At 43.0% G+C, this 20,666-nt stretch overlaps 2 protein-coding genes across 2 annotated transcripts; one reads left to right on the top strand and one right to left on the bottom strand.

Annotated features, from left to right (window-relative positions):
- Positions 1-190: 190 nt before the first annotated feature.
- tap1 (transporter 1, ATP-binding cassette, sub-family B (MDR/TAP)) lies at positions 191-9,058 on the bottom strand. Its single transcript, XM_036538752.1, has 13 exons — positions 8,975-9,058; positions 7,659-7,985; positions 6,990-7,182; positions 6,290-6,404; positions 5,327-5,457; positions 4,881-5,086; positions 4,407-4,604; positions 3,626-3,754; positions 3,196-3,384; positions 2,815-2,988; positions 2,389-2,548; positions 1,957-2,093; positions 191-1,760 (listed from the first exon to the last, which is right to left on the bottom strand). Exons 2-13 carry the CDS (start codon positions 7,971-7,973, stop codon positions 1,524-1,526), a joined length of 2,184 nt encoding a protein of 727 aa, XP_036394645.1. The 5' UTR covers positions 7,974-7,985; positions 8,975-9,058; the 3' UTR covers positions 191-1,523.
- A 1,964-nt stretch (positions 9,059-11,022) lies between these two features.
- Positions 11,023-19,798, top strand: notchl (notch receptor, like). Its single transcript, XM_036539222.1, has 11 exons — positions 11,023-11,340; positions 12,921-13,071; positions 13,486-13,818; positions 14,220-14,437; positions 15,166-15,484; positions 15,922-16,097; positions 16,581-16,636; positions 16,777-16,906; positions 17,938-18,035; positions 18,574-18,902; positions 19,166-19,798. Exons 1-11 carry the CDS (start codon positions 11,274-11,276, stop codon positions 19,692-19,694), a joined length of 2,406 nt encoding a protein of 801 aa, XP_036395115.1. The 5' UTR covers positions 11,023-11,273; the 3' UTR covers positions 19,695-19,798.
- The last annotated feature ends 868 nt before the right edge of the window (positions 19,799-20,666 follow it).

Genomic DNA, 20,666 nt, shown 5'->3' with positions numbered 1-20,666 from the left:
CCTTATTATTAACAGTATAATTATTTTTAATTGTGGCAACAGTGGTTACTGGAGAAACACTGATGCCTTCCATTATAGAACAGTAGAATAAAGACAAATTCTCCATTCTACAACCTCCTGAAAAATCCACTGCTTTAAAAATGCTACAAAGTAACATGCAATTCAATACAAAAGGTTCCAAGTTGTGCCCACTGAATTCCCTTCTGCTCTCTCCTTGTCTGACACAGAGGAGAGGCAACATTAAGAACAAATGTCCTGACCTTGAAGGGAATGAATACGCACATAAATAGATACAGCAATAGCGGTGCTCTCTTTACACAGATCTTACTGAAAATAACAACGAAAATTAAGTATTCAAAGTTGGGCCAGAACTGTAAGATTCAGTAAGATTTGTGTAAAGAGAGCACCGCTATTGCTGTGTCTATTTAAAACAAATTGCCAAGGAAATGTACACATAATTATTAATAATATTTGTGGTGTACAGGAATAAATTAAGTATACAATGCTCAACAGTGTACCTAATTATTAACTGTAACTCTGTGCTTCACCATGTTTTTTTCCTTTCATTATGTACTCCTACATATTTGACATCACATATTCTGAAATGCTCTAGTCTTGTAGGATTGTCAACTATGTTTTCTTCTGTGTGAACTTACCAATAAATGCTCTTAAGTCATTAAGAATACACAGGTCAGCCATTTAAGCAATGATATGATCCTTACAGTACTGCGTACTATACTCTCTTGTTCACCAGTTTCATTGGGATTTAGCTGGCTGCTGAGATGTCATGGAGTGCAAGTTTGGCCAAAATACAGGAGAGACTAAGGGGACATTGTGATGATATATTGTGACCTAGTGGAGAAAGCCAGATACACTAGCCAACTACTGAGGATGTAGGTAGCCACAGCCAGCTGGCAATCTGCATTGAGGAATGAAAAAACACATATGCCAAATGTGCAGTATAACAGGGTCCCGAGTGGCTCAGTCAGCAAGGTGTTCACTTTGAGCATAGGCTGACCCCTACAGCCAGGGTTCCATACCGGTCATTTCATTTGCTTACCACGACCAGGACTGCACAGAGGCTGTACAGTTTGGCTTCATTCCGGTGGAGATAAGGGTGGGTAGGTTGGCAGACTGCTTGGATGATGTTAACAGAGTTGTGCCTATCCTCAATAAGTGCCCACTTCCCTGTGGTGCAATGTAGTACAAAAGATGTTTATACATGTGCACGTGGCTTGTGAGTGTATTGGAGTATTGCATTTGGCTTGTGCGCAAGTGCAAAGTGAAATGAGCCTAACGTACAACTGGCAATTCTAAATCAGGGCTGCATAAAGGGGCAAAAGAACAAATAAATTAAAAAAATTAAATCAGATGTGTAGTACACCAGGTTTGGTTTACTCTGTTTCCTCTTTACATTTGTGTATGATGTCATATACACCTTCAGCTTGTTTCATAGTCACACTGTGCTGTCACGCATGTTCACATGCTCTCTCCCATACAATACGAGGGGCTCATACATTATATTAAACCTTCTCTGTGTCTGTCCCTTCCCCAGTGTTTCGCTGGAATGCTGTGTTCTGCTTCTGCACAAGCTGGGCATAGGCCCCGCCCTTCTCCAGCAACTTGGCATGGGTCCCTTCTTGTAGCACCTCCCCTCCCTGCAGGAAGATGATGTGATTGGCCTTCTCCACAGCACTCAACCTGTGAGCGATCATCAATATTGCGCAGCGGTTTGAGCTTTTCAGCAGAGCCTGGTGAACCTGGGTACACAGAAGGAGGGTTGGAGAGTTAGCACACTATAGATGCCAAGAGGGATGCAGACATCTACATTTAATACTTTTAAGACAAACACAAACAGAAATATACAAGGAGAATGAATCAGGTTAAATGAAGTGAACCAGCCCTAATATCAGTCCCTATGTGTGAGATCAGAGATCTAAATCTGCATGCTCCTACCAAGTGCTCGCTCTCGGTATCCAGGGAGCTGGTGGCATCGTCCAGCACCAGGATCTGAGGCTGTCCAATCAGAGCTCGGGCAATGGCGATGCGTTGCTTCTGCCCTCCTGACACCTGGCCCCCCTTTTCACCAGCATCTGTGACATCAGAGGAGGTACAGTTACATACAAAGGTAGGTGCTGCCCTATAGAAAGACAATTACAGCCAAATGCGAAAAAGAGGCACAGTTAGACAGAGAGAGATATAGCCATTCACAAAGGAAGGTGTGGTTATATAGAAAGGGAGGTGTACTGTTGAGATGGGTGGTTTCTCTCTCAAGGCCACACACAGCACAAACACAAAGAACATACTCACTTGGGAAGGTTCGTCGGATCATTACCAGCATTATTCACAAAGACATCTGTCCAGATGTCCAACACTGTTCAGACTGACCTGTGTTGTATCCGTTTGGCAGGTCAGTGATGAATTTGTGTGCGTTGGCCATTTTGGCAGCCTCAAACATCTCATCATCAGTGGCATTCTCCCGGCCGTACTTGATGTTCTCCCTCACGGAGCGGGCAAAGAGCACAGGCTCCTGGCTGACCACAGCGATCTGGACACAGAAAGCGAGATACAAGTCATACATATCAGTTCTACACTAAAGAATGCAAACAATGCCAGCTCTGGCAGTCTTCACTTGTCCACTGCAGTTTACTACAGTAAAGTTAACTTGTTTTGCAGGAACTGCTTCTGGTAGTTTTGCAGTGCAATAGTGTCATCTTGCAATGCTGGTACTGGTTCTGATAGCTGTGCAGTGCAGCAGTGTTACTTTGCTGTACAAGTACTGGTTCTGATAGCTGTGCAATCCAGCAGTGTTACCTTGCTATGCAGGTACTGGTTCTGGTAGCTGTGCAGCGGCTGTCCGTCCAAGAAGATCTCCCCTTCCTGAGGCTGATAGAATCTCTCCAGCAGACTCACACATGTACTCTTCCCTCCTCCTGAGGGCCCCACCAGGGCAGTGACTTGACCTGGCTTCAGCTCCAAAGAGAAGTCCTGGGACGCAAAGTATATCACAGGCATCACTACTGAAACAATCAATGGCATTTGTGTTTCAACACATGTCCCTAAAATGAATTCTATTACCCTAACAATTTCTCCTTCAGTAATACATACACAAATGCACTCATATACACATTCATGTACGCAGGGACACATGCATGGTACACCCACAAACACAGCTGCGCACAAACATGAATATACCTTGAGCACCGGTGTGTCAGGCCTATTAGGATAGGCAAAAGTAACATTCTTGAAGTGCAGATGACCTTTCAGTTTCTCGGGGGCCAAAGAGCCATCGGGGGGTACTTGAGGTTTTCGGTCCACATACTCAAAAATCTTCTCTGAGGCCCCTATGGCCTTCTTCACATGGGGGTAATAGGACATGAGGACCTGAAAGAGAATCAGCCTGGATTAGAGAACATAAACCCCTTGAAACAGACACAATTTCCTCTAAGGTGGTATCAGTACAGTTGGTTCAATTTCAATCTGTCTGGACCAGATCCTGAAATGCTATTTACATATCACTCCTGGAATTTAGCTCCTTCACGTTGCAGTGGGTGAAACAAAGCTGCAGACTGGTACAGAATCTAGTAGATGCTGAACTGCAATGGGATTGGCTTGGGTGGCTTACCTCTACAGCAGAGGTGAACTGCAGCTCATACAGCACAAAGGACACCAGGTCACCGCTAGTGACGTCACCACCTGTAACCAGCCTGCCACCATAATACAGGATGCTGACCTTCAAGGCCAGACTGGACAACTGAGAAGAGAACAGAATACCTAATTTTAATGGGAGTTACACCAAATTACTCTCATCCAGGACTGTCTGCTGTACCAAAGAATGCCTGCCTCTGTTTCTTCAACATTAAATACATTCACATCTTGGAGTGGTAAGACATGCCATTTAACCCCCTTTTAAGGTTAAACTGATATCAATATACCATGTGAAAACATCAATAATAGTATTCTGGATGTGAGCACAGAATATTTGATCTGGGGCTGTACAAGGCAGAGGACAAGCGCAGGCTGAATAGCAAGGCCTTGCAGTTTTCATAGCTCTGTGTTAATCTCAGTTATTGTGCAGGGCAATGGTTGACCAATCCTTTACCTCATTTAGGTATTCAATGGTATTCATTTATTTAACTTCATACATGATTTTGGAACTATCTGGATCCACTTCTAGTGCCTCATATGGTTCAAATTTTGAATTTCCTTTCTGGCATGGCAAAGTAGAATAGGAATCACATTTCTCCTCACTATTCTTTTATATGCAACCACAACAAGATGGAAGATAAAGCATTATGTCTTTTAGAGCGTAGGACCTTCAGTTGAACCCCAGTGAACAGGCTTCCACCAGGCTTCAGAGGTCCGTGACTGCCCACCCCATGACTGTGGGTAAACATGAGACTCACGCTATTGGTCCAGGTGGAAGCAGCGTAGGCCGCAGCCTCCTTCTTGTTGAGCGAGTACGTGTCCTCCAGCCGCTGCTTGTACCTTCGGGTCTCGCCCTCCTCATTGGCAAAGCTCCGCACCGTCTTCATGGAGGAGAAGGTCTCCATGGCGACGTCATTTGCCCGGGCAAGAGATTCCTGCACCTGCACTGACAGCGACTGGGAGAGACACAGTTCACTGTAACACCCAGATTCTGTGGCCAATGGCACAAAATACCGACACAGTGTAGTGGCCACGTACACACTGGCAGAAAGAAGGGACTGAGAATTCATGTCTAGTCAAACTGAACCCGCTCCCTGCTCTTGGTTTGCAGAATCAGTGACTGTGAGACTTAAATTTCAGATTTTGACTTGACCGAGAGGGGGACCAGTGAGCTTTCAGGCCCCTAGTTGTTCCGCAGTGTTTTAGGAAGTCCAACTGGAAAGCCTCTCTACCTGGTAGAATTTGCCGGAGATCTCAGGAATGACCCAGATGATGGGCAGCCCCAGCGCGGTGAAGACAGACAGCTTCCAGGAGAGCCGGAGCATGAAGACGAAGAGGAAGGTGACGCGCATGAAGTACCACATCAGCAGGCTGAGCTTCTCACTGAGAGACTCGCTCATGGTGTTGGTGTCCGTGGTGATGCGGGACACAATGTCACCTTGAAGACAGGGGGTGAGACACATCTGTATCACTTGAAAAACCACAATTGCTTTTGTGGTGATAGCTTGGTCATTTTGGTTTGAGAGGTCTAAACCACACCGCATTTGTGGACTTATGGAGTAGTTAGTTATTGACTGTGCGGTAAACACTGGTTGTGGTCCTCCCAGCATGGCCTAATCAACGTGTGTGCAGTATCGTTCACATGTGCTTTCCTACACATGTAGCAGCAGGGTCTCACCAGTATGCGCTGTGTCAAAGAAAGCGATCTCTTGATTCAGCACAGACTTGAAGACCAGGCCCTGGATGAAGGTGTGGATGCGGCTCATTGTGATGTTGTAGATGAGGTCACAGACAAACTCGCTCACAGCACTGAAAAAGGAGAGGAGAGGAGCATAGAAAGAGAATTAGGTGACAGCTACCATCAACATCCTCATTTGGGTTACAATGACAGCGTTCAGGGCTGTGCCTGGGTAACACTCTGCCTGATCACACTTGAATTTCAGTCGCATTATAACAGGCAGGAATTTGTGGGGGAGTTTTTGCTTTGCTTTTTGGCAATATAGTAGTGAAATGTAAAACCAAACACAAAGGAAAAAGTAAAAAAAAAAAACATTTCACATCTGGTTCCACTGCAAAGGTTAATGTCCAAACAAACACTGATCAATGTCTCAATAACCATTAAATATCACTGTCCATTTATTACAACAAAAAACCTATGAACACAAAAATCCAGAGCTCAAAATCTCAGAAAAAAAATAAACAAAGGAAAACATCTAATGCAATGGTACTGCTCGGAAAAACAAAAAAGATCAAAATTCAGTTTAATATGTATAACCTGCAATGCATTGCAAAAATAATAATAAAAGCCTTTTCCCAGCTCACCCACTCTCTTTCTAGAAGAAAAACTGGTAAACTGGACCATGCTGAGGAACAGTTATGCCTTCTTTCACATTTGGTTGTACTTTTTTTTTTTATAAACACCTCATCAAGTGTGGTAGTAACTGTTATGTGTATATATTTACAATCTATAAGGAGATGAACATGTGGAATAGTTTTCTGAGTCTAGCCAAACAGACATCAAACAATTCATGTTCCAGGCCTCTCCCTCAAACCTGCCAACTCTTCATCTGTGATCACGTCCTCCCACCTTTTTTCCCAGTTCCTGTTCCTATTTTAACAATGTTGTCCTAAAGGTGCTCACCTCATGATGGTTATCAGTGACATGACAGTGATGGCATGAGTGAAGGCCTCAGGTTCTTCCTCGTTCATGATCCAGTCAGTCATTCGGCCCGTGTAATATGGAATAGCCATCTCACCTGTCATTAGGCATGTAGAGCTATTACAATTACAGAGCTATTATTTCTTATAATAATAAGAAATATTATTAATAATATATTAATAATATATTAAGAAATATTAATAATAATATTTCTTCCTTAGTTGTAGGCATACTGTATGCTACTGCCTAAGCCAAATAACACAAACACAATTCTGACAGAATCAAACTGCAGTGTGCCGTGTCCCGCTTACATTTATTACTCAAATTCATAGACACAGTGCACTGTGGTTAGACTAAACCCTGCCTCTCATTCTTATACATTCAACTGTAGAGGTGTCACACTGCAACAACCTCTCAAAAGGACAACCATGTATAAGCATCCCATTAATAAACCTCATCCCATTCAATGTTTGTGTTCATCTGAACAAAACTATTCTTGTGTGAAAAATGAATAGATATAGAATTAGAATATAGGTTTATGTGCACTGGAAAAGGGCATGAGGTGTCAGTAGCAGTATCAGAGGCTGCTACTGAGTATTTCATAATACATTGCCAACATGACTTCTATAGATACAAAGTTAATGGCCACAGATAAAAATGAGATTTTCAAGTTCAGGTTTACCCAGAGAGGAGATCACCACCAAGGAAACAATCGCTGCAAACCGCAGGATGTATGGCTGCATGTATCCCAGAAGCCTCTGCAACGAAGCACCATTTTTTTCCTGGGATTTCTTGGTGCGTTTAGAGGAGAGCAAAGGAACATATCGTTGCCAGAATAACAGAGACACAGCTGTGACGACATATCCTTGCAGTATCTGTAAGACAACACAAAGTGCTCAGCTTCATGCAACAGTTGTTTTTACATTGTTAATATATAAAAGAACCAGTACACACTATTCACTTTCTTTTAAGATGAGGTACTCGATATAATAATAAATACTCATAGCTCTGGTATACTGCACATTACTCTTTCATCCTATCGTCAGATTTTATGTATTGTGTGACACTTGATTTAAAGCGTGTCATCTTCTACTCAGTTTAGACAATGATAATTGACATGCAAACATTTTGTTTGCATGCCCATCATCAGAGCATGCAGGACATTAGAATATGGGGGAGTTTTTTCATAACTTCTATTATCATTTGCAGCATAACAGAAGATATGCTGTACGTGGGCCTAGGACATATGCATTGAAAAATATATATTAATACCAAATGATGGCAAGCTATCACATAGAGCGATGAGCATAAACAAAAAGAGTGTATGTCTAATAAATGTTCTCCCACGCACCCCTTGCCAGGAGTGCCACCCCCACAGCAGCTCCAGAGTTGACTGTCCACAGGCCCACAGAAGGGTGATGTAGGCTGGGGAGAGGAAGCTGTGCACCCCCAGGGTCTGGACCCCCTTCGGAGATCTTAACCACTGCGGGCACCCCGGGGAGAGGGTGAGGAAGAGGAGGAGAGCGGCACGGAGCACGCCCCCACCCCAAAGGGTGAGGAAAGGGTGAGGGAGGAGGAAAGGCAGGAGCTGGGCCCAGCGCACTGCCTGCACTGCACAGACATCCAAGCACAGAAACATCAGCGGGGAGAAAACCATCTTCGGCATCTCGATCAAATTCTGCGAGAGAGGGTAGAGTGGGAGAGATGACTATGTAAATTGCACCACTTAAAAGAATGTCAAAACTAAAACATCAGAGGGCAGAAATGTTACAGTCTTTCATTTGCAATGGGTACAGTAATTAGCTATAAGATCAATTTTACAATTACAACTGACAAAGGCGCAGGGGATATGATTTATTGACCGGTGCAGTGCATAAAAACAGATAACTGAACTATACATCGACTAGCTCAATACATTGACAAACTCGGAGAGTTCGGAGTGCAATGCACGCCCAATCTGTGACATATAAACCAATAACTAACTAGTGTGAAGCACGTGAAAAGAGCAACAAATTATTTGGTTAATAATACAAGACCTAATGCAGTTCATTTCTCTATGGCAAGCTAGCTGGCTAGCTAGCTAACAGAAGCGAAAACCAGTTTCCCCGTAAGACGGCAGGAAACCCCCTACAATTTTGGTTGCTAGCTAGGTACCTTTGCTTGCTAACTGGCTATCTGACATACTGATCCGTTATCATCTGACTAACTACCTAAAGTAGTTTATTAATTTTTTTTTTTTTTTTACATTAGCTAACACCCTACTGTTTTAAGACAGCAAGAAGTATAGCTATCTAACGATTTAATCGCATTATTTTGTCTCATAAACTTAGTTTGTCACAAACTGCACTTTCACTTTCTGTTTAGCGTGCTAATTAGGCATGGTATCCAGCTAGCAACCGTCTAGGGTATTAATAACCAATGTGAGCCAATACTACCAAGCGGGTGTAACCAGCTAGTTAACTCAGTTCATTAAAGCCTGTTGATTACTTAGCTGCTTATATTTTCAAATGTCGCAGCTGGACCATTTGTCATGTAAAGTAGCCTCTATTCTAGATGGCCAGCTGTCTAAGTAAATGGCTAGCTATGCAACTGGCTTATATTTTCAGCTAACCAGCCAAATTTAATATAAACGGTGCGTCAGTGAAACATAGAGCAAAAGCAGCTTACCTCTGCCACTGAATATCTCTGTGGGGTGGCCGGCTGCCGGCGAAACACTCAGACTTTACACACGGTAGCCAGCTACCTGGTATAAAAGACACGAAAGCGAAACCAACTTTGAGGGCAGGGTAAACATTTGAAACGCCCCCTATTTACAGGACCGAAATCCTCACGGAGATCGTACTGTATTCAAGACATGCAATACTTATTATTACTTTTACCTTGATTTGTCACTTACAAGTAGACATTCGTGGAACTGGCCGTCTGCACAACATTCTGCGCAGATTCATTGAGATCCATGGTTTCTGGATGGTCTGGTTTTACCCCACTTCAATGACCAGATTATGATATGTCTAAGTTGATAAAATCGTTGAACCTGCACAGAATCGAGACGGATGACATCTCAGAGTGGACAAAAGCACCTTGTGGAATAACAATAAAAGAATGGCACGAAACCGCGACACCTTGCGGCAACACTTTATGGTATCAAAATCATGCCGACACCGCTCTGTTTGTACTTTAGAAGAGGGCAGCAATTTCTTCAGTGCAGCGAATATCCCTGCCCGTAACTACTTCTGTAACTTAAAAGACAAGTTTTGGGAAGTTGAAATGAAGTGACCCTTTCAACCAGAACGATTACCTTTCACAAGAAAGTTCACAAAGAAAATTAATGGAAGGGAAAACTACTAATTACAAAACAAAACTGTTCACAAAAATATTCATATTTGTGAACTGTGTTAATAGTGCTGCAGGAGAGGTTATGAAGACTAAAACATTTTCAGTTTAAAAGGGAGTTTTGTGCGTCTTAGAATGGGATAACCCTGCCTAGTTCATCTGCCACTGTATGATCAACGGCTGGGTATTGACACGCCATACCCAGCCTACAGAATTATTGAGAGAAGAAAACTCTTTCAGGGGAAAGAATGTGTGCCTGTCAGTTACAGCCACTCTTCATCTTTCAGATAGTCTCCACCTCATCTATTATATAACACTGTGCAAAATGGAGAAAATGGATTGTGAACGGGGAACTAAAAAGTTAGAAAGTTAAAAAAACATTGCAAATATCATGAATACCACAAATATTTTCTCTTTCTGAGATGCAGCACCATATAATTGTATGAAACTTTCATACACAATATTTCAGTTTTGTGTATATATGTGTTGACAATGTCACCCATACTTTGGACAAAGTATCCACTAATTTTAGTACTTTTCCATGACAGAAGTTCAGAAAAGTGCTCATAAAGTGCTCATAAAGACAGTAATGCAAAAAAAAAGTCTTGAAAGTTCCTGTCAGTGGTTTATTCTGACCAGGGTTCCTTTGGATTTTGTTGAGACTCCTTCTGTACAGTTTTTGACCACTCCTCAGCCCATTGCACACAACTGGTCTCATCACATGACTCCCCAGTGCCCATACAGACGGTCTTTGAATTCATACTCCTTCTCTGTGTTACACCTTCCTTGATTGTTTCCTGCTTTCAGTTGGTGTTGAGATAAGGGCAAAGTGGTCATAGCATAGAGGGTATTCGTTGTAGAGGTCAGTTATGATGAGCCTCCAGGATCCATCTATTTAGCATTGAGCGGAGTCTGGGAACTTTTACACGGTCCTTTACTAACTCCACCTCAAACAGATGCTCACAAAATTTCAGACATGAACACACAGACAAATACTGAAATGGGCTTATTCGCACATGCTTACTCTTTACCCAGGAAAGTATCCACTCATATTACACACACACACACACGCACACACACACACACACACACACACATACCTATATGCGCACACATGGAAACAAATGGTGCAGCACTCCACACACACACACACACACACATGCACACACGCACGCACGCACACACACACACACACACACACACACACATGCACACACGCACGCACACACACACACACACACACGCACACACACACACACACACGCACACACACACACCCCCCGCTCCTATTCTTTTCCACACAGTGGCAGGAAGTTGTCCAGATATCCGCAGTGCTTCTGAAAAAGAATGAGAGAATTGAGGGGGGGGGGTGACTACACTGAAGCTTTCACACGGTTCCATACAGCTAATGAACAGAGAGTCAGACACCACCAGACGAGACCCAGACTCAGGACTATATAACACACACAGACAGTCACATCACTAACAGAGACGTCAGGCGAAGAGACCCACAGACATACAGGACTGGGCATTGTGGGTGAAAACCTCTTCCAGTGCTTTTTTAGTGACTGAGACGCACAGGGGACGCAGAGGACGACCGTGGCCCAGTCACCATCATCCCACCTCGCACACTATGGATGCCATGCAGCTGGCTATGACCACCACATTGCTGCTCGGCAGTTGGAGCTGGCTGTGTCGAGGTAGGTCTCCAACCGCATCACAGGGTTAAAACTGAGCGAGGGATAAGGGCAAGACTGCGTGTTTTCACATCTGCACTGGTTACAACTCAAACAACTGAATATGTGGTTTCTCTGTTTGTTTTCACCAGCAGTTTTCCAACAAAATACACTTGCTAATCTCTTGATCTCAATGGCTTTTGTAACTTCATCCATCCATTCAAAAATCACAGCAGATACAATACTATTATCATCAGATTTCTTAATTGTACTCAGTTTTGTATATCTGCATATTATGCATATGCTTTGCTCTATCCATAAATGAATGTTATGCTAAGTAGATGTAATATGTTGTCTATCTGAAAGTAACTAAGTATGCTTTGGTGAAAAAATTAATACATTTTTTCTTCATCATATCATTTTGCTGAATAATGATTTTACTGTGTGTACCATAGCAAATTTCGGTCAAATTGTCGGCTGTCTGTTTTAGGGTCATTGTTCTCCACACACCTGCCAGGCCTATTGTTCTCTCCCTTACATTCCTCATCACCACATTGACAACCTTCAGCCTCCACTCCCACCCCCTCTATTTCCTGTCGCTGTCCGCCTCTCCTGGAAACTTCCTGTTTGTGTCAGGCCCCCGATTTCCTGTTTCCCGTGTGGTTAATGCCAGGGACACGCCTCTCCTGTCCTGACAGAGAGTTCTTTAACATTCATGCAAACTTCAGTTTTTATGGTGCTATGTAACTGCATGGACACAGTGTATATTCTAATATGTGAGATTTAATTTTTTACAGGGTTTGCTATCGTTATGTAATATCCATATATTTATCTGTTCTACACTTGAAGGCATTGAAATCATGGGGTTTCACACTACATGAATTGAGTGCCTTCTTTGTTTCCAGTGGTCATGTTTAGCACTAGTGATGTGCACTCTGACATCACAGTCCTGTTAAATATCAGGAATAACAATTCATTGCCTTTTCCGAATCCATAAATGAAAATGTTCCAACAAACACATATGACAGGTCTCACAGCATATTCCATAAGTATATCAACTGCAATTGACCTTTATTTTCTACCTTATACACTTGAATAAAAAGCAAATTCACGAATAAAATAGTCTACACTCTAAAAGCCAGCAGGTATTCCACTAACCTTACTATGACTAGTTAACTGCTTTTCTTGGTTCAACTGATTTAATGGAGTCTATGCTGCCTGGCTATCCACCTACCTGGTAGTGAATAAAGTAACCAAGCAGCTACCTACAACAAGCACACGTAAACACACACACACACAAACACTCTGATGTCTCTGACCACCTGGCATTAGAAAACATAAAAGCAAGTACAGTACATTCAGCGGTCATTCTGTATTGTAGATCACAGACACAAAAACCCAAAACAAAAACTGTCAACTACTTCAGCTTTCTCGTTTTTAACACTGGATAGTTCAATGTTTACATTTCATCTCTCCATACGTTAATTAATCAGATTACTCATACTTGGCCTTGTATCTGGAAAATATTCAGACAACACTTTCCAGGTCAAGGAAGCCGGTCACTTTGACATCTCCTCTGTGTCTGCGTCTTCCTTTCCCTCCAGCCTCGCCCTCCAATGACCCCTGGGCTCAGTGTCCTTCCGCCAGGATCTGCAGGACCAAATTCGCAGATGGAACATGTGACAAGGAGTGCTCTGCACCCGAGTGTCTGAAAGATGGGTTCGACTGCCTGAGCAAGAATCATGGAGAGTGCATGTAAGATAGATATTTCTGACAGATTCTCCACCCGAGGAGCTTCCTTGTTTTAGTGAATAAATTTAACGAATGAGTTTCCTAATGAGCTGGATGAGTTTGTTTTTCTCATGAGAAGCTGAGCAGCTTAAATAAACAGCATGCCTTAAAAGACTTTGGTGTACTTCAGCTTAAATGGCATTATAAATTCATTCATTAGGTATTAGCAGTTACTGACAGCAGTTACTGGTACTTATTTTAAGAGAAATGATTTTGTTTTCATGTGAACTGAAAAATATGCCCTCAATGGGGATGTCTGCCTGTATTATCACCAACAGAACAGTCATACTAACAGCAATCTTTTTTTGGAATTTCTCTGTTGTTTACATAGCCCTAAATACCTTATCTTTCCCCCTCCATCTCTGCCTCTTCTCTCAGGCCAAAGTACAGACAATACTGCCGAGACCATTATGGCAACTCCTACTGTGAGAAGGGGTGTTCCAGTGCCCCCTGCGGCTGGGATGGGAGTGATTGCCTTAACAACCAAAGACCTCTCTGGGCGAGGGGTACTTTGATCCTCCATACTCACATTCCTGCACAGGATGTCCCATCTCAGAACAGTTCTTTGCTCTGGGCCCTCAGCATTCTCCTGCAAACTGTTCTCAAACTGCGAGGGGTTGCGCCCTTCCACTCTAGCCGTAACCTGTTCACACTTGACTCCCAGGAGCTTGCTGACCTGTTGACTCTGAAGTCCACACATGACAACAATGGGTAATTATGACGTGTATTTTTTATTTTTAGTGTTTAGTGGGTGGAAGAAACATTCATGGCACTATTTTGTAGACCAAAGCTTGTGCTTACATACTTACCGACCTACATACATATATTTCCATTGTCTTCAAATGATATTTATGTACAGCAAAACTTTCAATGGAACAAAATGAAAATCTTGGTGGTCTAAGGCTATGTATTGTTCAAACATATGACTAACAATTCTGTGTTGTAATTTACATGATTGTGCAAATGCCATTGCTTGGGTATCTTCAAATATACATAATTGAACACTATAAAGACCTTCAGCTGTACTTATCAGGGACTTCTGAGTTACAGAAGCCCACCACACCTTGCTCTCCATCTTTCCTTTGCCCACTGTGTGTCTCTCTCTCCCTTAGGTCACTGTGGTACCTCCAAGTTGATAACAGGCCATGCTCCAGCCTGCCCTCTACCTGTTTCCCAGTTGCCACTGAAGCAGCAAACTTCCTGCACACAATGATGACATCGAAGCATTCGCAGTCTTCATTCCCAGAGGTTCGAGCAGTCATCGCAGTGCGGGGAGTTACGGAGGAACTGGGAGAGCGAGACGTGGACACACAGGGAGAGGAAGTGAACAGTATGCCCATGTCGTTATTGGAATGTTACCCACGCAGTCAGGGGTTATTCTCTTAGTGTTTTCTTCACCTTATTTTGATCACATATTTCAGTTCTGCTGTTATAACAACGCAGCATGTCAAGGCCTACTTTATAAAGATATGCCTCTCGTGTCACCACCCAACAAACTAGAAAAAAAATATTGATTGGTTGACGCTATCAAATTGTGATGCTCTTTAAATGATTTCCATTCTATATTGAATTAAAGTGACTTTCATAAAACACTTATTTTATGAAAAAAAGCTGCCATTTGTAAAGCATCAGAAAATCTAAATTGCCATCATCATGCTAAGGGAAATGCTACATTGCATTACATTCATTTAGCAGATGCTCTTATCCAGTGCGACCTCCAGCACAATAGAACATAAGTGTATCCATTCAAGTTGAAATGTTAAAATGGTAAGCATCCATTGAGTAAACCACCATGGACAGAGCTGTAAAATTATCACAGCATTTACATCTTCTACATAGCTCTAGGTGGATATCATATTTTTACAAGAACAGAGTATGGCACAATCTCACGCACAGTCTCAGTAAATACAAATGTATGATGAAGTATGAATGATTAGCTTATAGCAAATGCAGTATTATTATTACAATTACAGTCAGATTTTCAATGTTTCAGCTCCTACGCGGATTCTCCTCAGCTGCTGAATTGGAGCTATTTTTTTGTGTCCCTGTACCCAACAGCGACCCCCTCATGGATATGGGCAGTGATTGGCGTGGCAGCTGGGCTGGGATTAGCCCTGGCCATATTAGTTATTGTGCTGCTGAGACGGGCCCGGCAGTGCAGAGCGGACAGGGAGGCAGGGCAGAGGGTGCGACACAGATCGACAGTTACAGACAGTGACCACCGGGGACAGTCATGGGCGCAACACATACCGCACAGAGAAGAAAGGAAAAGAGTGGGGAGGGAGAAAGAGAGGAATGGGCTGAAGAAGAAAAAGAAGGGGAAAGAGAACGGAAAGAAGCGCAGAGAGCCCCTTGGAGAGGATGCTATTAGACTACGGTGAGATTGGTGTCATAGTATTACAGAAAAGAATGATAAACACTGTGTTGATACCCTCTCTGCAAGCACAGGCCTTTCAGAATAAGTTTTACAACTCACATTTCTCATGTCACCATAATTTTGCCCAACAAACTGATTAACCAGATTTGACGTAGTAGCCTCTCTTGAAATTAGTGATTTTATAGTAGAAAAATTGTATCGACAAAACAACAGAAATATCACAAAAGGTAGGAAATGTTTGACTTTAAATGTGTAGAAAATTTAAACACATTTTTAAGATATACAGCTGATTTTTCCCAGATTAAAACTTTGTAGTGAAGGTAAACAGTAAACATACCATATTATTTATCCTACCATTAAAATGGTCGGCACTTGTTCTGCAGTTCTCTTACCGTACCTCAGCTCTCACATCTCTAACTCTCCTCTGTTTACCCCAGCCCCCTCAAAAAGGAACTGGACATAGGAAGTGATACAGATATTACCCAGAGTTCTATGGAGGACATCAACATGAGGTGCTCACAACGACAGGGAGATGACTCCATCTGTGACCACAGACCTCAGGAGCAGAAGAACTTCCGAGTCTCGGCTAGCCATTCACAATCACCTGCACCGGGTAGGCGCACCAGTCACTCTATAAGCTTACTGTATCGATGTCATTTGATTGTGATAAGATGTTTTATGTGAATTTAATGTTGTTCAGAGATATTGTATCAGTATCTGTAACAGTTACTTCTTCTATGATAGGGTTGTTAGCCCTATGCAAAACCCACAACGTGGAGGACCAGTTGCTATGCATTTATGGAGCAGGTATACAAAAACTCCCTGAGGGTCAAATATAAACTGGCCCCCTATGCCCCCACCTTTGGAAGAGAATTCTGGATGCCCTATGCTCCTCAAGGAGCAAAGAGAATGAATGAATGAATGTTGTTCAGTGTTTCAGAGAGTTAATATTGCTTTTGGTGTAGCAATGACCTTTTCAGCTTGAAGGAACATTTTTTTCACAGGGGTAGTACAATGCAGGCTAAAAGAAGCACAGTAGTGCAGTCGATCATTTGTGCAAGTGCCACCGTTAATAATAAAACCTCTGTGTGTTCAGCGCCCCCTGGAGGATGGGAGAGAAACACGGCCCCACCACATAACAGGATGCAAAATGTGAGCCAATATCAGGTTTGGTTTAGGAGTAGACATTAACTGTGGATGTATATCACAATGAAACTGAATGAACCTACAAGGTTCGTGTATAGCTTGATGTACTGCTGTGCACTGTCTGATAATGCCTGTTCGTGTTTCAGTCTGCCCCTGTTCAGTGGTGCGGCCCAGACGGATCTGTGGTCCTGATCCGTGCAGTCAGGAGCGGCCTCGACCGGGTGGTTCTAGAGCTGCTGAGAGCTGGGGTGCCAGTCAACAACACAGACCACACTGGTACTGTCTCATATATCTACAGTCTCTGTGTCCCTCTTTCAGGAAAATGTAATGGCCACAGGTTCCAGGTAGTGTGAGTGCTGCACTAATGTACTTGAATTGGGAGCCTAATTCTGATCTCCCTTTAGACTGGTAACAGTGTCAGACCTATAGAGGTTACAGGTATTTCATCAAGACTGTTAGTTAAATTAAAGTATTTACTTCAGTACGGAATCTGGATTTAAAGTGTGCAGTCCTTTTAAATTGATACAATACACTATTGTACCTGTTATTACTTGAGCTTGTGTCAAGCCACTGAATTACTGTTTTTGTAAGTCATATCACTCTAAAGTAACTAATCTGAGAGTTGTCATTTAATATGTTGTATGTATGTGTTTCTGTCTACATTCTGATCCCTGACTGAGTAACCTCGCCGTCTTATTGTGTTATCTCCAGTTAGGGTGGAAGTGTCATGTATAACCTGTTCGGCCTTTCTCTGGTTCTCCCCACATCCCATTCCTCTTCACTTCCTTCTCCACTACTTAAAAAACAAAAACAAACAAAAATTGCCGCTTCCTTCTGCTCCTCCTCTTCCTCACTCCAGCACCTCTGCTCCCCCCCTCTGATTCAGAACAAAGTTAAATGCTATAGTGTCCAGTCAGTGTGAATGTACTGTATTAACCTCACCTGCTTATCTCCCTCTCTTTTCTCCCTCTCTCCCTTGGGCTGACTCACTTGTCGCTCACTCCCTTTTTTCTGCTTCACCATTCTCCCTCTTTCTCCTACATTTTTCTGCCCCCCCCGCCCCCGACCCTCCTGCATTCACTCTTCTTTTCTAATTGTCGCCCTCACACTCTGACATGTTCCCTGTTATTTCATTTTTTTTCTTGTATTTTCCTCACCTTTCACTGTCTATTGTTTCTTGGCCAACAACCATCCCTTCACCCTCTCTCTTCTCCTCTCTATCTGCCAACCACTCCCTTGCTTCTTGATTTCCCTCCCTCTTTTTTCTTTTGCGATCGTCCACTATCGACCCCCTCTCTCTGTCTCAGGGAGGTCAGCTCTTCACTGGGCATGTTCAGTTAATCACCTCTCCCTGGCACGAACCCTCATTCGCTACGGTGCAGCAGTGGACCTGCAGGACTACAAGGTAACGCAAAACAAAGAGTTTTCCTTTAAGTGAATAGAGCACATTGTAACAGAATACTCCGTATTTAATAATTTACTAATTGTGCTGCTTTCAAGGCTTTTCTCAGTGTTGCGAGAAGGTTCTGAATCAGTCCATTTTAGCTTCACAAGGAATACCTGCAAGTTATTAGTAATAATGTAATAACGTGGCTGCTTGTTCAGTACTACTGTATTATTACCATGTGTAAAATGTGATCATGTCGTTATTGTGGTTAAACATTAGGCTATACAAAAACTAACAACTGTAATTGCATGTAAGTACATATAGCCCGATGTGTGAAAGTTTGGGGGATCTAATATGGGCAATTTCAACAGATGTTAAATTAGATGTTGTTACCTAATTAGTTACTTATTAGTTACAATATCATTAGGGACCAGGGCCTTTAGCTAAGGGAACTAATTGTACCTTTTACTGCAGGCAAATGCATGTCTATGTATGTTGTTGGAAACCTGCAGGTTCCTACCTTTGTGTAATGGCAAACACTTCCTCCCTCCGTCAGGGTGAAACTGCTCTCTTCCTCTCCGCCCTCAATGGTTGCTACGACACTGCTCGGTTCCTCCTCCTCCACGGGGCCAATCAGGATTTGGCTGATCGCCGAGGTCGACGCCCGCTGGACGCCGCTCGTGAGGGGCTGCATCACCATGTCCTGGAGCTGCTGTTGGCTCACAGGACTCAGAGAGGGCCTCCCTCCACCGACACAGCCAATGACATGTCATGGGAGGACCGTGCCCCCTATTCGCCATGGGCTGCACAGCCTGGCCTTCCTGGGAGAAGTGCTTCCTTTTCTGGAGTCATAGGTCACCGGGAAATGTTGCCACCTCACTGCAGGTAAAGCGTAAAATACAGCAAAAGAAAAATCCCATTGCATCTTCCAATTCATCAACATTCAATGATTTATCAAGATTATGAAATCATTTTGAAAACAGAGAATTTTCTGTTTCTTTTAAATCAGAATTAAAGTATGTTAGATGATAGCATACTGGTGTGATGTTTCATTTACTGTTGCAAAGTCTACTGGCACGGTGGAATACTTGTGATTAGGAATTTTACTTCTTCACAGTCAGCTTACTCACCTCTCACCTCTTTTTCAGTGATTGGTCAGCAGGAAGAGACCGGTGTGCCTCCCCCCAAGAGTGGCGCCCCCCATCATACCAGACAGCAACAGCACTGGTCTCTCCCAGAATCCTCGGCCGCCCACCCCGGCCAATCAGCACTCTGCAGGAAGTAACCTCAGAAGCAGAGGAGGAGGATGCAGAAAGGCTCCAGGAAGCTGCTCGGGCCGCCACGCCTCATTTCTTGTCCCCCCAGCCAGCACCCAGGCAGCGGTCCTTCTCATGCACTCAGCATGCACTGCAGCGTCGCTCGAGTGATAACCAATTTGAACAAGCCATTGCCGCCTCACCAGTGAAGCCAGCCAAAGAGCCTGTAGAGATAGTGGTGTCAAGCCCTCCTGCTGAAGCTCCCAGCCATTTAGAGGTCAAGGCAGCAGCTGACCTCTCCAGTAAAGTCCAAACAGACACTGAGTCTGGCAGTGGCAGGAACTGCAACCAGAAAACAAAGAGTGAGAAAATAAGCTATACCAGTGTTGATTCTGAGACGTCTGCCCACACTGCCCTGTGAGAGAGGAAGACTGACTGGACACTTCACTCTAGATGCCGCATACAAACTTGCTCAACCTGTGCTTATCAAAATGTGCCTCATGCATAGTGCCAGAAATCAAGAAAGCAAGCAAGCTCTGTACCCTCTCCAAATCAAGTGTGAAGCTCTGACTGGTTACAGTGTAAATAGATTTATTATTTAATGTAATTTTTACCTGATGTGTTTGTGAAGTAACTGAATAACAATAAAATGTAATGAACACAATGTGTCATTTCGATCTCGCTAGTTTTCAGACAGATCAGTTACACTGCACTGCTCACCCACACAGTTAAATATGAAGAATTAAGTCTGCGTTGTAAAACACAGGACATAACAGTTTTTCACAGTCTTAATTTTTGTATTATTCCTTGCTTCATAATTATTAAAGCTATTTTGATAATAATCATTGGCAAACATTGTTGTGAAGAGCTCTCAAAATTAAGAGCTACTGGCCACACGCATTGCTCGTATCTCACTATTTCCTGGCCACGGATCAGACTGTGTCATACTCAAGCCAAAGTTTCAATTTCCTTTCACTAAATAGACATGACATTGATACTCGAATGTTATAGGTCAATGCTGTTCAGTAACAGACTTTTTCTTTCAGTGCTGAATCATGCCCCGAACACAGAGCTCAGTAGTTTACAAGCTGTGGATGAGGCCATTTTAAAATGTAGCAACACAACCTCTTAGTTGTTAGATCATAAACAAGTACCACAATACTGATATTTTAACAATATGTATATTCAAATAGATGAGATCATAATGTTGCTCTAGATAAGGGCATGCGTTAAGCAAAAGAATTGAAATTTGGTATTATTCTTAATATTTGGATATGAGTCAGATTTATTAGAATATTAAGGCGTCTTATTCGAACCTTCGTCGCACCTGGCTCCTCTTGCCATCTCCAGAATCCTATCCCGTTTCAGTTAGCGATGCAGTGTTTCCAATACA

Source organism: Megalops cyprinoides, chromosome 10 (assembly GCF_013368585.1).
Source record: "Megalops cyprinoides isolate fMegCyp1 chromosome 10, fMegCyp1.pri, whole genome shotgun sequence".
NCBI classification, from domain to species: domain Eukaryota; kingdom Metazoa; phylum Chordata; class Actinopteri; order Elopiformes; family Megalopidae; genus Megalops; species Megalops cyprinoides.
This window is presented reverse-complemented; position numbering and strand designations above follow the sequence as displayed.

Coding starts and splice junctions, on each gene's coding strand:
- tap1 (XM_036538752.1), bottom strand. CDS start 7,973: ATGCCGAAGATGGTTTTCTCCCCGCTGATGTTTCTGTGCTTGGATGTC. Junction 5,458..6,289: donor TCACTGATAACCATCATGAG/GTGAGCACCTTT, acceptor CTCCTTTTTCAG/TGCTGTGAGCGAGTTTGTCT. Junction 4,605..4,880: donor TCTCCGGCAAATTCTACCAG/GTAGAGAGGCTT, acceptor TGTCTCTCCCAG/TCGCTGTCAGTGCAGGTGCA.
- notchl (XM_036539222.1), top strand. CDS start 11,274: ATGGATGCCATGCAGCTGGCTATGACCACCACATTGCTGCTCGGCAGT. Junction 16,907..17,937: donor CAACAACACAGACCACACTG/GTACTGTCTCAT, acceptor TCTCTGTCTCAG/GGAGGTCAGCTCTTCACTGG. Junction 18,903..19,165: donor ATGTTGCCACCTCACTGCAG/GTAAAGCGTAAA, acceptor CCTCTTTTTCAG/TGATTGGTCAGCAGGAAGAG.